This window comes from Lathamus discolor, chromosome 5, assembly GCF_037157495.1.
Source record: "Lathamus discolor isolate bLatDis1 chromosome 5, bLatDis1.hap1, whole genome shotgun sequence".
Classification (NCBI taxonomy): Eukaryota; Metazoa; Chordata; class Aves; order Psittaciformes; family Psittacidae; genus Lathamus; species Lathamus discolor.
The window spans coordinates 34,584,292-34,599,165 of NC_088888.1; the positions used below are offsets into that span (position 1 = coordinate 34,584,292).

Here is a 14,874-nt window from a genome sequence, read left to right on the forward strand (position 1 = left end):
TAAGGATGGTTATTTTCAGTTCATAACTCTCAGCTGTCATCCCTGATTTATCTCCACCACAAATTTCTGCCGGGGTTACCCGGCTGCAAGCTGGGGCGATGAGGCACGTCTCCCAGCTCGCCACTCTTCCCTCCCTTCCAGCCACAACGTCTGTACCCGGGGTTTGTGCTTCTCTTGCAACCCTAGTTCCGTTCTTCCCTCGGAGAGTGCCTGACATTTAGTGCACCTCGTTCGTGCTCCAGCATGGTGAGATGTGTACGAAGGAGAGGCACACTCCGACTGTTGGCAAGCATCCTCTTTTCTCCAGGGAGGGAAAAGGCGCTACTAGAGATAACGAAACCCCGCCTGCATTCAGCCCACTACCCAAACAATGGCTTTATTTAAACATATAAAGACATCGCTGCACAGAGATCCTTTAAAAAATGTTTTCGCCGTCCCCAGCCGTAGAGAGAGAGCGACCACTTATTTGCTGGAAAGGGCTCTTCCCGCCCCTTCCTACTCCTGCCCTCCCTTCTCCCCCCGCCTCCCTTCCCCGTATATTATTACTCTATGCCACCAACGTTAAAACAGCCCCACCGCGCTCCCTGCCCGCTCCTCGGGTGCGAGGCAGCCCTGCCCTCGCCGCACGCATCCGCCGGGCTGCTCCTCCGGCCCCTTCCCCGACCCGGCCCCGGCCTGGCCGCACGGAGCTGTCTACCCACGGCCGGTGCTGAACTGCCCGGCGCGGCTGCGGTGGCCGCAGTCCTCCCGGCCTCGCCCCGGCGACCGGAGCAGAGGTAGGCGGCGGCGGCAGCCGCGGAGGATGGGGGAAGCCGGCGGCGACCCCGCGCCGCCCGCCTGAGCCCGCCCGCGCCCCGCACACAAAGCCTGGCAGCGGCCATGGAAGAGGAACTGAAGTGCCCGGTGTGCGGCTCGCTCTTCCGGGAGCCCATCATCCTGCCCTGCTCGCACAATGTCTGCCTGCCCTGCGCCCGCACCATCGCCGTGCAGACCCCGGAGAGCGAGCAGCACCTCCCGGCCCTGCTTCATCCGCGGAGCCCCGCGCCGGGCGCTGCCGCTGCCGCCGCCGCCGCCGCCACGCCGGGGCCGGGAGCGGCCGCGGGCTCCACCGCCTGCCCGAACACGGAGTGCGCGGCGGGCGGCGGCGGGGACCACGCGGATAAGCTGAGCCTGCACAGCGAGACCGACAGCGGGTACGGCTCCTACACCCCCAGCCTGAAGTCCCCCAACGGTGTGCGGGTGCTGCCGCTAGTGCCGGCGCCTCCGGGAGCGGCGGCGGCGGCGGCTCCGCGGGGAGCCGGCCCCGCCAGCTCCTCCCTCACCTGCCCGCAGTGCCACAGGAGCGCCTCCCTGGACCAGCGCGGCCTCCGCGGCTTCCAGCGCAACCGGCTGCTGGAGGCCATCGTGCAGCGCTACCAGCAGGGCCGCGCCGCCGCCGCGGCCGCCGCCAAGTGCCAGCTCTGCGACCGCAGCCCGCCCGAGCCGGCAGCGGTGCTGTGCGAGCAGTGCGAGGTGCTGTACTGCGCTGCCTGCCAGCTCCGCTGCCACCCGGCCCGCGGGCCCTTCGCCAAGCACCGCCTGGTCCCTCCGCCCTCACACCCGGGCGCCCCCGGCGGCGGCGATGGAGGGAAGGGGGCGGGCGGCGGCCGCAAGCTGCCGACGTGCGCCGAGCACGACCTGGAGAACTACAGCATGTACTGCGTGAGCTGCCGCAGCCCCGTGTGCTACCAGTGCCTGGAGGAGGGCAAGCACGGCAAGCACGACGTCAAACCCTTGGGCGCAATGTGGAAGCAACACAAGGTGAGACCCCGCAGTCAGCCCGGAGGAGCCGGGTGATGCTTGGCACTGGGGTTTGTCCCAACGCCCTGATGTCAGGTTGTGGTTTGTGGGATGTGAGGTTACATCCTTCATCCTCCCTGACTTTTCCTTCCTTGGCATGGTGTTCTTAGGTCTCTGGTCCTCCTTGGCTGCCCATTGACCCTGCTCAGGGTTAGAAAACCCAGAATCCCTCCCATGTTGGCCTCACGGTAGCCAGGAAATTTTAGGCTCATCCAGGACTCAAGCAGACACCTGGGATTAGCAACTGTTTCACTACCTTGTTTGCCTTCCACAGGGTCCTTGTCCATACCATCCTCTCACAGGTGGCAGCAGCTGTCTGTGAGCAGATGGAATGGACATTTCTTCCTTGCAGCACCTCCCTTTCACCTGGGATTCACTGCAAGCTGCCACAAGCATTTCCTACCACGTGTCGAGGAAGGAAGGTGGCCCAGAACCACCCAAGGATTTTAGGCAGGAAAGCATGGTAAGGAGCATAGTGGGATATTGTGCTGTCTTCTGGGCCTCAAAGAGGTCTTACTTCCCCCTCAGTTCCCAAAGAGGCCAAGAGGAGTAGGTGGAGGGACCTTCCTGACACAAAGATGAGTAAGGAGTCGTAGGGTGGATGGGGTTTGGGAACAAGTAGAGCTTTCTCTGATTCACATAATGTCATGGTCTGATTCATGCTTCCCTGAAAGCAGTGCACCTTAGCCCACCTGGAGCCCCTGAGGAGACACCAGAGCTTGCTGCTTTGCCACACAGGAGCTTTGCCAAGGTCTGGTAGAGCTGCTGCGTCACTTGGCCATGCTCTCCTTGTTAAAAATAAGACTTTGCAACCATCTGAATGAAGAGCAGGATGTGATCTTAGGCGTTGAAAGAGTGGATGAAGTTAACACTCTCTGGTTAAAAATGGTGGTCTCTGGAAAAATGATTAGTTAATACATGTGAATGTACAGAGGGGACTGTAATACCAGAGTGCTGACAGCAGTCCTCTGGAGCATCCCACTGCGCTGGGAGGAAAAGACTTCCCCCACAGCTGGGCAAAGAGCACCTGGCCAGTGCTGCTGTCCGCAGGATTACCTTCTTCTCACTTCCTGCTGCAGTTAGTTGTAAAGGAGGCACCAAGAGATCATTTCAGATGCTGCAGGAGAGGATGAAATCAAGAGCGGTCTCACCATCTCTCAGCTTTGGGGTGGTTGAGCACAAGCTAGGTTAAGACATTTGGCAAGGCACAAAACTGACTTTTGATTTTTAAGATATTAAAAACATTCCCCTTGGGTTATTTGCATAGTTTGTCCATCTGGGAAAGCAACGTTCTTCAGGACATGTTTCAGTTTGAGTGCTCTGCCAAGGGCTCAGCCATCTCCTCCCTAACACAAGGGGTATTTGTGCAGAGGAGAAGTACTCTGGGCCCAGAAGGAGCAGGTTGTGAATTCATAGCTATTGCTGGTTATGCCAATGGCAGAACTCACTTTGGAGCAGAGTTATTTCAATGAACAAGGACTGAGTTCACTGTTAAAGTGTGGCTGATGTTCTGGAGAATGTGAGAGATCAGCTTGTGCTTATTATGTTCTACCTTGAGTTAAAACTGTTTAATGCCTTTTTGAACAATGCGATAAACTCTGGTGTAATCAGAATCAGTCATTTTCTCTCTTTCCCACTATCAAATATTGTCAAAAGCATGAACAGTGCCCTGGTGGGTACTTTTTTCTGGCACTAAGGTATCATAGAACGTAATTTTCTCCTGATTTACAGACTCAAACAGTGTGAAAAATCTCGTGAAAGAAAAAATTACTCAAAATTAACTAATTTGGGAACTCTGAAATTGTGCTCTTGTGAATATTACTTTTCCCAGAACAATGCACTTGGAAGAAAATAAATATAATGGACCTGTATAACCAGAGAGCCTAAATCGTCAGCTCACATCCACTCAGATACACTGGTTTAGAATTACATACTTCTGCTTAGAAATTGTTCTCAAGTACAGCAATTTCTACAAGTTTATTACCTGTAGTTACTTCATCCAAACCATAAGTTACTTATATTGAGTGGCCTGCCAAATGTAATTCACCTTTTATGTGTTCTCTCCAGATGCTCCAGGTGTAGCTGGTAGAGACAGCTGGAAGGGCTTGACCAGTTGAGTGTTCTTAGCTCAGTAGATCTGACAGACTGATAGTTGTTCACCATCAACTGGTAAGCACCTGCTTACCTCCTTTTGAGGCCAGAGGCTGGTATTCTTCACATAAGAAGGGCTCCCAGAGCCATTTCCCCACTTCTCAGAAACAATTTCATCCCACGACCACAAACTTCAAACTTTTTTTTCTATTGACTGTGTGGAACTGCTTTTCCAGAAGCCTTGCTCACCTTCAGCTTCAGGATCCATTTCCATTCCACTTCTGGGTTAGCCCTTTGTTCAAACTGTTTGACAGCTTCTTTGTCTGTGCATTGTATAGTGATCTAGTGGCAAATTGCAGAGTGCTTTGCCCTGTCTGTACAGTGCTGCAGACCATGCAATGAAATCGTGGTATCATAGAATGGCTGGATTTGGAAGGAACCTTAAAGATTATCTGGTTCCAATCCTCTGCCATCTCTGTAGAGACACCTTCCACTAGCAAAGGTTGCTCAAAGCCTCATCCAACCTGGCCTTGAACACTGCCAGGGATGGGGCAGCCACAGCTTCTTGGAGCAACCTGTTCCAGTGTCTCACCATGAAATGGTCATTTACCCTCAGCTTTAGTGCTGGCATGAAAGCTGAACTGGACTGGCTGTCTCCTGTTAATGGCGCAGGTTCCCCATGGTGCTGCCGTGTGTAACTTCTCTTACAGAGAAATTAAAAATGATGTAAAATAACAACAGGCTTCCAACGGCATAAAATTGTGAAACTCCACTAACTTAGCTGGATTCTGTTACATTCATCTGCATGAAAAGTGCATCTGGACCACCAGTTTAAGGTTATCAAGTAAAACTGTGTAAGTCTTTCGCCAAAGATAAGTCCTTTTATGTCTTTGCAGGAACAGTGGCACCGTTGTCAGATTTAAGTTGGTAGGCCTTTTGATCTACCAGTAACAGGAATGATGGTGAACACATTTCAGCTTCAAGACAGTCGACGCACTTCAGACAGTGGTCACATATTGCCCATTTAGATTGGGCAAAGTTAAAATATATACATATTTTTGGGTGACATGGTTTAGTGTGAGCTGTCCCTGCCCATGGTGGGGGGGTTAGAACTAGATGATCTTAAGGTCCTTTCTAACCCTAACTATTCTATGATTCTATGATTTTATGATCTGTTGAAACACTGAAAAAAAAGCCATAGCTGGATAGGTCTGTGAAAGGCAGGCAAGCCGGGACTGAAGGCAAGCGTTGGAGTCCAAATACCTGCTATTATTTGCTGGCCTAAAGAGTTGTGTTCCCACCAGAATGTGGGCTGTTTCAGAATTCAGCACCAGAGTGAGCTTATCTAATCAATAGTTACTATGCTACTAAATAAAGATGGAAGGAAAACAAGTTAAATGACCATGAACTGTTCGGTTGAAAAAGGACATGGGCATTATCTGGTTCATTTTCTAAAATCAAAGGAAGCATCTGTCTTCCATGCCCACCTGAGTTTAATTACTCACCTCTCTCTGTGTTCCTGTATTTGATAGAAGTAGAAACTTGGTATCCATCTCCAGCATTCACATTATTTGTTCCGAGACCAGGTACTGAAGTAAAGATAACGCCAGCTAGAATACTGTTTGTCAGGAGCTATTAATTGTCTCAGTCAGTGGAGCTAGTAACTTTTCAGTTTGGCTTCCAGTAAATATTTCTTCAGTATGAAAGATTGCTCTGAGGGTACAGGGCATTTTCTATGGCTTGGTTGGTTTACTGAGGGCTTAGTCATGTAGCTCCATTTGATTCAAATGGGGACTGCGTGACTAAATTCCACTGCTTTGTAAGGTATCCATTACAAATGCTTGGAAAAACAAGGCTATTATCTCTAAGTGGGTTTCACAAATGGAGATCTGGTCTTCTCGTCAGCTTCACACTGCAGTTGCATTAATGCAGCCACAGGTTTTAATGAACACGGCTATTCACTTATGAGCCCTTTGCACAATGACATTGTTAAGTTTCTATTGCAGCTGTTTGTGCTGGGAGTGCTGTGAGCATGCCGGGATCCAGGAATGACTGCATGAGTTGCCGACAGTACATACGCCAATTACAATTTGTCCGTGGTGATTCAGTTTTCTATGGCTGCTGTGGGCCTACACACTGCTTTTGGCTCTTCTTATCTGGTGAAATGAACTTTGAGATGATTTGAGAACTAGGGTAGATGTGGGAAAAGTGGAAGTATTACTTTTGTCTGGAGCCCTTGGTTTTGATTTGAAAGAAAGGAACCCTTGCCTCCAATTTAACTGTGCCAGTCGATGGCAGAGCATATCATGCTTTTGCTACCTATTTCTTTCTCGCTTCCTCCCCATCTATGACTGGAACCCTTTCAAGGACCCGGAGTTTGCTTCTATGATCTCCAGTAGCATTCATACCAAAGATCATCACTTCGTATTTTTGTGCAGTGACAGGAGTTTGCTTAAGAGAATGCAAAATATTCAAATACTGAGAAACAGACATAGTAATGCATCTTCCCATCGCATTTGTTACAAAAGAGTTGTAGTAGAGCATATTTTGTTTTCAAATTTAGCACAAATGTAATACTTACAACTGCGCTAAAAGGCAAAAGTTTGTGCAAATATGAGGAAAAAACACTAGGATGGCTTCTTTCTAATTCAATCCGAGATCCCACTCAGGGTTTGTACCCACTTGCCAGAGAGGCGTGAGGAGTTAGGCAGTACCTCTGCCTGCATGAGGCTGTCTGCCTCAGAGCTGGGTGTGAAATGCCCATGAGGAGCTGCCAGGGTCTGCTCTTTCCTGTCCTGCATGAGCAAGTGAGCACAAGGGAAGGATGAGTAGGAGACATTCAGGTGGAAGGTAAGCTCAAAGCTTTGGCAGCCTGAAGAAGTGAGCTGTGCCCTTTTCAGGGGTGGAGTGATTTACTGTCTTCCAGGAGCAAGAGGAAAACAGGGAATGAGTGGTGACTTACTGAATTTCAATCAGGTCTCCTCTTAGAGGCTCATAACCTTTGTGCCTTCCTACTTAAAAGGCTCTGTCTCAAGGCACACCCTAGTCCTAAGGAAACAAGAGATGGCAACCTCCTGAGAGCCTGATGATAGCAAAGATGCTCCATCTTCCATTTCCAGTTGTCAATTATTGTATTTGTTTGGTGAGGATAATTAAGTAGACATTGGCAATCTGGTAGTTGCCAAGTCTGCCTGAGAGGTAGACTCACAAAGAGAGTGTATAACCGGCAGGACACTCCCAATGGGACCTGTCTGGTCACTTACATTTGCACAGAGAAGTAATGCTGGATCTGGGCTTGCCATGTGCTGATAAACAGAGCAGTATGGTTCCTGTAATCCCAGCCAGGCTTTCAGGGAAGTTGCACCAGGGCTGCTCTGGTCAGACCATGGTGGTTCTGGATCTGCTGGGGGACAGAACCACTGTTTCCTTCCTGTCTTGGAAGTCCATTGAGAGCCTCCTGTTTGGCTTAGGGATCTCAGGTACCAGCTGGGGAAAGGGGAGCTTAGGTCTTCAGTGTGTACATATAAAAGGCATATTCCATATGTCTCACCAGTAAAAAGTTAAGAGGAAGGGTTTCCAGCTTCTCCGTGAATATTCACCCTTTTGTTAGATTGGAGCATAGGAAAATGGAGCCCCAAAGGGACATTACTATGAAATCTGAAAATGCAGCTTTATGTTTGAAGTCCTATAGTGTATCTCAAATTTGGTAAGGTCTACCACATTTAGAAAGAATTAATGCTTTGATGAAAAAAAAACGGTGACGGTTTGGAAAGCACTTGGGGATTTTTTAGCATGACAGATGCTACTGTGTAAGTGTAAGACTATTAGCTCCTTATATACGTGGGTAGCTGTCTTATGAAAAGGTATTTTGACTTACCAAGTTACTGCAATAAAGTGGAATGTGCAGACACGCAAATTTCACCTTTATTAAATTTTATTACAGTGAAATCTTAGTTATTCTTTTCTAGCACAAACATGGCACGTTAAGAACACATGCGACAGCAAGTAAGCCTTTTAGCACATTATTAATCATCAAACCCAAGGATTACTAAGAAACACATTTGCATTTTATCTCTAGTTTTCCTTTTTTTTTTCTTCCTTGCAGGCACAGCTCTCTCAGGCTTTAAATGGTGTTTCAGATAAAGCAAAGGAAGCAAAAGAATTTCTGGTCCAGCTGAAAAATTTATTGCAGCAGATCCAGGTAACTGCAGAATATTGGCTGTTTTGATAATACAGTAATCAATAGAACTGGGTGAATAATTCATTTGATGACTTTGTCTCCTGTTCTCATATTTCCTGGAATCATCTAAGCTTTCTTGAATGGATTTTCTAGGCAAATTATTCAACAAATAATGCCTGCAAGCCCCTCTTAGCTTCTAAATTGTTTGCTGTTTATTGCAAGAAGCTGGTACTCAATACTGGACATTTAAACTGTGTTGATTAGTATTTGATTGAATCCATCGGTCATGTGTCTGGACTTCTTCCTGACTAAAATTGCTTGAACTGGGCATTTAGGATAAGTTCTCATTTTAACACATTCAAAATTGACTACTTGCTTTCCATCTTGCATTTTCTAAAAATGTACTAGTTTCTGGACAAAATCCAGTCAACCTGTATATTAGGGCATTTGTAGAAAGTCAAAAATAGAAGAAACAAATGCTACTAAATCAATGTGGTCATTTATTGAAGTAGAGGTGTTTTCACGCCTGTAATTGTCCAGCTTTAATAGTCAGAAAAGGGCTCATGGTGAGTGCAGTAATTGAAGGCACAAAGCCAAATCAAAACCTGTCCTATTTTCAACCAAATTTAGACTCATCACTGCTGGAGGCCAGAGCATCCTCAAGGTCTTTCTTACCCTGCAGAGCATGGCAAGGAATGTGCCACCATAGTCTGAGCTATGGGCACAGTGCCCAGGAGAGGACACTTGCTATCCACAGTAGTGGTGCTCTGTGGTGGTGGGTTTTCTTTGAGTTATACATCATCTGCTCTATGACATGCTCACTCTGCTGCTCACTCATCTTCCATCAACAAGCAAGTCTTGCGCCTGCTAGTAACAGAAAAAATGAAGTAGAAGTTCAAAAATCTGTATTTCGTTTAGAATTTTATCAATAAAATATTCCACTTAACACTCTTGATGATGAATTTGTATCACAAATGCTGCCCAAGCTCTCAGGTTGCCACAGGGCAGCACAGTTACCCACCTTCACAGTCTTCTGTGGACACATGGGAAAGGGAGCAAACCAAGACTGAGAAACTATGGGGAAAAAAGCACATCTAACTGAAAGAAACGGATGTGAAGCCATCAACTGGTACCTGTTACGTGCTATATTTTGGACACAGTGTAAGATTTCTGAGGGAAAAAAGGTTTCTGACTTTACTTATTTAAAAGTTACACAGCTGATCTAACCTAGTCATTTAGACTTCTTTCTTTGCTGAAGGAGAAAGATAGACATCTTTAGAGACCAGTTCTTCCTATAGGTATGCATGGCTAATTTAGGATGGAATAACTCATCCAAAAGAGTAGTCTATCACCAATCTTGTCTTGAGTCATCTAGCTCTATTAAAAATGTATTTTTCCCTCCTGAAACCTACAGGTGGTCTATTATGACTATTTATGACTATGCTGTAAAATCCTTTAAAGTGTTTCAATAAAATCATTGCCAGATTGCTCTGCATAAGGGAGCTGCTACAATTAGATCAAAAGACCAAGCCATTTATTTAATGCTGCTGATTGCTTTTAGAAGTCAGAAGAGGCAATGTCACCCACTGACATTTAGGCATGTCTGGGCCAAAGCTGAATCTGGCCCTCACATGTTGAACCAGACTCCATCGTGAGTCTGAGTAAGGACATGGAATTTCAGCAGACGGAAACAGCAGGACTAATCAACTGCATATGTATTCCTAAGTAAAACAAGGCTAAGGCAGAGTTCTGAGACCATCAGCCACACACTTTAACCCCTAGAGAGCTCCTTGGCATGGTTTTCTCCCATGGTAAATTGCACTCTTCTCAGGTGATGTTCAAGCAGCATTTGGTGGTAGCACATACTAGAGAATGCTCCTGGTAGGCAGGTTTGGTACAAGCACACTATTTGAGGGGAAATGTTTAAGACCTGTTGATGAGCTGATCTGTGTCTTTTGGCATCTGGGCCAAAAAAAACAGTTCTTGGACTGTTACTTGTGGAGGAATAGGTGTAGCCTTCATGCATAGATTTATACCCAGCATCATGTATCTCAGAGCAGGTTATTTCTAACAAGTCTTATGATGGTTGCCTAACACACATACAGACATTTACCCCTCAGCAAAAATGTCTTTAAAATATATGCTTACACAAAGGAGTAATTTGTACATTTTATTACCCTGTCTCAGAGCATAGCAGACCAGACAGACATCTGCACTCTATTTCCTCCCTTTAGTTTGCCACAACTACAAGGAGCTGTGCTTCTATGTTGCCAGGGGCAGTTTGTAAATTCATAATCTACTTTTCTTTTCCATTCTTTGCAGACCTGTTGTTTCGCCTTCTTTTTTCCTTCCCTTCTTTCTGAGGTCACTTTTAAATATTTTGGCCTCTTCTTTTCAGAAGCTGCCTGTTCCTCATTGCCCCTGCTGCTTCCTTGCTCCTCCTTGTTGCTGCTATGATCTGATTTTCACATTTTCCCATCTGCTGTAACAATTTCATCCTTTCCTACTTGAAGAGGCATATCACCAAATGTTTGATGTGTGAACTGAAAATGAGGAGAGAAATTATGCACTACAGCCATCGACTAATTTGGGCTCTGTACGCAAACCTGCACTTCAAGGGTAGCTGGATGGAAATGGGCTTAAGGGGGAGTTGGGTGTGATATAAGCCAAGGAGGGAGAGATGCAAACAAGAAGAGTCTAAGACAAACCTGTGAACAGTAACTGAGCTGTCTGGTGCCTCTGCACCCACCCATCTTCCTGGCAGGTCTAGGACTGGGATGGGGAAGATGCTCTCAGGGAAGAGCAACCCTGCATCCCTCAGCTGGAGAATGGCATGCATAGATTGCAGTGAGGGAGGTGAATGCAGTGCTGATAGGAAAATGAACATCTCCTCTGAAGAGGAGCTTGAAAGCTTTCTCCTTCTTCTAGTCTCACAAGCAGAGGAAGCGAGGGAGAGCCTCCCCCTGAATGTGAACTGCAGCATCAGTTCCACGGCCAGAAAAAGGCATCCCCTGGAGGAGGGACAGCTCAGCACCTTGTAGTACCATCTGCTCAGATTCCTACAGCTGCATGGGATTCTGTGGTAGTATGGTTTGTTCCCTATTGATAGGACAGGGGTTTATGTAGTGATAAGTGATATCCAGCTACTCAAAGCTCAGTGTTGTATACCTCAGATGCTGGCCTCTGCCTAGCAGAGAGTTTGACCACAATATGAATAAAAACCTGCCATGTATTTCCTTTTTTTCTTTTTAAAGCTAATCAAATACATGTCTCCACTGCCAAGTGCTGGCTATTTTTAAAGAAGTACTTGAAGCAGTACACATATCTTAAGGCTTTGTACCTCATTGATTTCCTTGTAATAAACCTGTAGACCAGATTCATAATTCTATTCTAATTGCTATGTTGTAGAGCCAGTGATTTCAAAGTTGCTACAGTGGGATAATTAAAACAGAATGGCGCAGAATCCTCTTATGTGTATGCATGCACTGTGTACGTTACATTTAGCTTTTACATTATATTGTACTATGTCTGTTGTCCACGAAGTGCCTGTAAATCAAGTCTTTAAATAAGCCTATTTGTGGCATGGTATCCTATTTCATTTTATAGCATGCAGCTATTACTGGTACAGCTGTAATGAAATCAGCAAGGCAACAGAAATGCTGATGTCTTGAAAGGAAATCTTTTCTGAATAGAAAAACAGGTAAGAATGAGCAAAATCTTGAGATGTGAAATATGCTTTCTCTGATGAGCATAACTCTCACTTCCTTCTAGGAGAATGGGTTGGATTATGAAGCCTGCCTTGTTGCTCAGTGTGACGCCTTGGTTGATGCGTTAACGCGACAGAAAGCAAAACTGCTCACAAAGGTGACCAAAGAACGTGAGCACAAGCTGAAGGTGAGCACAAGTCTCACCAGCTGAGCACAGCTGCTGATACCTCTTGTTACTGTGTGTTTTGTCAGGTCCCCAGCCCTTTACACTACGAAAATCCTTAGTGACCAAATCTTAAAGTCCTTTAGCAGGTTCCAGTTCAGCAGTTTAATGGAACTTCATAATTTATACACTTAAAATGAGGTGTGTACTTCAGCAGTTCTTTGACCATCAGTCTATATTTCTTTGATGGTTTGAGGTTATCTTTTGAGAGTGAAACCTGTGTGTGGTTTGCATTCAGGGACCTTCTGCCCAAGTAAAATGTTGGGATTTTGGTGTCTTGTTAAAGCTTTGAAATTCAGGCAAGCCCCCTCCAGAAATCCATGTGCCACTCAAAAGATATTAAAGGAATGCATTGAAGAGAGGTGGGGAGAAGAAAGCTATAAATGGTTGAACAAAGTGGCAGCCAAGAAATGTTTAAATCGACACCTTTCTTGAAATGTTGAACTGCATATGTGATTTTGAGGTATTATACTGCCAGAAACATTACTGATGTCTAAGACAAAAGGAGAAATTGAAGTGAAATATCTAACATGTCAAACAATGAATGAAATCTACCTGAGATCAGCATTTGAAAACACCCATGCTTAAGAAGAACCAACTCTTAGGACACGGTGATAATGGCACAGCTAATCCTGCAGTTTATTCCTGCCAGGACTTGTGCTGTTAAGTGAAGTGCTATTAGGCCTAGTCTGCAGCCATGTGGCAGCAGAATCAGGTCCAGTATGTGGAGAAATGAGATGTAGCCTTTTTTTATTTCTTAATCCCAGCAATGTGTTCTTAAGCAGAGCAGGATCAATGGTGAATTGTGAAAGGAACAGTAGAGTATAATCTACAAGAAACCACGCCTGCACTTATCCTCTATAATACTTGCCTTGTAAGTAAAGGATTTTTTAAAAGCTCAGATTTTACTGAAAGTGTGATTGTAAATGTGAATCCTGCAGATGCAGAAACATGTTCTGTGCTCTTTTTGCCCCAAGCAAGCCTGATCTTTGAGCAATTAATCTGCTCTGAAAATTAAGATTCCCTGTGCACATTTTGCCGAGCTAATTATCAGTATTTACAATACAGAACGAGTGAGTGTAGCTGATGGAGACATGGCAATGGCCATATGGCAGCTAAATTAAGCATAGATTTAACACACTCTTCCATTCGCTGTCTCTTCTGAAATAATCTTACACAATTCACTGTAAGCTGAGGCATTATCAGAACTGTACTGATGCTTGTTTTCCAGGTTGTCTGGGACCAGATAAATCACTGTACTCTGAAGCTACGCCAGTCAACGGGGCTTATGGAGTACTGTCTAGAAGTTATCAAAGAAAATGATCCCTCTGGGTTTTTACAGGTATTTTTATTTCTCATGTTCTGGGGAGGAAAAGAAAAGACACTAAAGTTAGATCTAAAAAAGCATGGCTTTGCTAATTTGCCTCTTCCACCGCAGAGGCAAGTTCACCTGAACTCCTGTTAATACTGCCTAATAGCTCTCATAGGCTGGTGGCTGCATGAATGTTCCAGCAAAGGGATGGTTTTGAGCAGCTGCACTCTGACCGAGGTGCAGTTAATGACAGCTTTCTCTAGCGTATTATGTTATTCTCATCTGTGAAACCCAACACGGGGCCTCACAGAGCTCTCTGAACAATTCGGAAAGATCTGTGACTCAGCAAAGTAGTATTTCTCCCCTTTTCAGTTCTCCCCTTTTCATTACTCTTTCCCATGTGAAAGAGCCCCTTCAACATCTCCCCTGTATGGAAAGCCCTTAAGGACTTGAATGTAGCTTTGCTTTACTGGATTTGTTTCACCTCACAGGGCAACAAAACCTGTCTTGTAGCTGGAAGATTCAGGTACCCCCTCTTTGCAAAATACAGCCTAGCCAATAGCTGTCTTAGTTTGCAGGATATTGTTAGGTGCAAGCAGTGAAACTGTCTATTGATAAGAAAACGTAACAGTTTTACTATCCCATAAATTATTTTGCCTAATTAATACTTCTGGTTTTATTAATCATTTTGTTTTACCCCACTAGTTTTGTTGCCTTATTAATTGCCCAAGAAGAAAGGCACATCAGACAAAATGATCTGTGGCTGTCAGCTGAACAGGGCACACTGCACACATGAATGCATGAGTGTTGGGGGCTATCACTGCATCCCTAAAAACCAGGATGAGAATTAGCCAACTTAAACCTCTTAGCACTCCAGATTGATTGTTACTGTCACGTCTGGTCTCAAGCAAGAGTGGGGAATGTGTGGTGTATATTAATCTCAAGATTACACAGATCTGTTGGTTGTTGGTTGGATACTGCAGGGCAAATGAACCCTTTAGGTCTTATCTATGTACTGGCTAGATACATGCTTCATTTGCGCTTCAGCTTATTTTTCCTGTAACCTTTTTGGGTTCATTCTTTGCAGTCACCTTTTATAAAAAAATACACTCATTTTTACCTTCACCTGGTTTATCTAATGATGCTTTCAAGGCAACAAGCAAACACTGAGGCACTGCATTACTTAAAGCAACCACTCCTGCAGCCAGCATGTTGAACACAGCTAAGGGATCCCTGTAAGTGACTCCAAGGATGTAAGAACACTGTGAGAAGCTCCTCCACTTACTGCATATACTGATTAGGAGCTGTTGATGCAGGGGCTTAGCCAGGAGTGTCTTTCAGTAGCAGTAATAAGAAAAGGTGTCTGAACTCCTGCAATAAAGAAAAACTCCCTCTGACATAGCCAGAAGAAAATTCTGCTCCTGTGACTTACAGGGATCTCACTGAGAAGGTCTCCAGATATCCAAATGGCAGCTTCACTGGATTCAAGGACATTCGAGCTCCTGATTTCCACAGAGCCAGG

At 45.6% G+C, this 14,874-nt stretch overlaps 1 protein-coding gene across 12 annotated transcripts in view; it reads left to right on the plus strand.

The window, feature by feature from the left end:
- The first annotated feature begins 879 nt into the window (after nucleotides 1–879).
- The window catches only part of TRIM67 (tripartite motif containing 67), a 39,424-nt gene continuing 25,429 nt past the window's right edge, over nucleotides 880–14,874 (plus strand). For 6 of the 12 annotated variants that reach the window (XM_065680334.1, XM_065680336.1, XM_065680339.1 and 3 more), the window contains exons 1-5: nucleotides 880–1,008; nucleotides 1,117–1,800; nucleotides 8,036–8,131; nucleotides 11,882–12,004; nucleotides 13,272–13,382. In XM_065680334.1, coding sequence (XP_065536406.1) covers nucleotides 880–1,008; nucleotides 1,117–1,800; nucleotides 8,036–8,131; nucleotides 11,882–12,004; nucleotides 13,272–13,382 — 1,143 coding nt within the window. Of the gene's footprint in view, nucleotides 1,801–8,035; nucleotides 8,132–11,881; nucleotides 12,005–13,271; nucleotides 13,383–14,874 lie in introns of all 12 variants that reach the window. The other 6 variants (XM_065680332.1, XM_065680333.1, XM_065680340.1 and 3 more) reach the window with 4 other exon arrangements.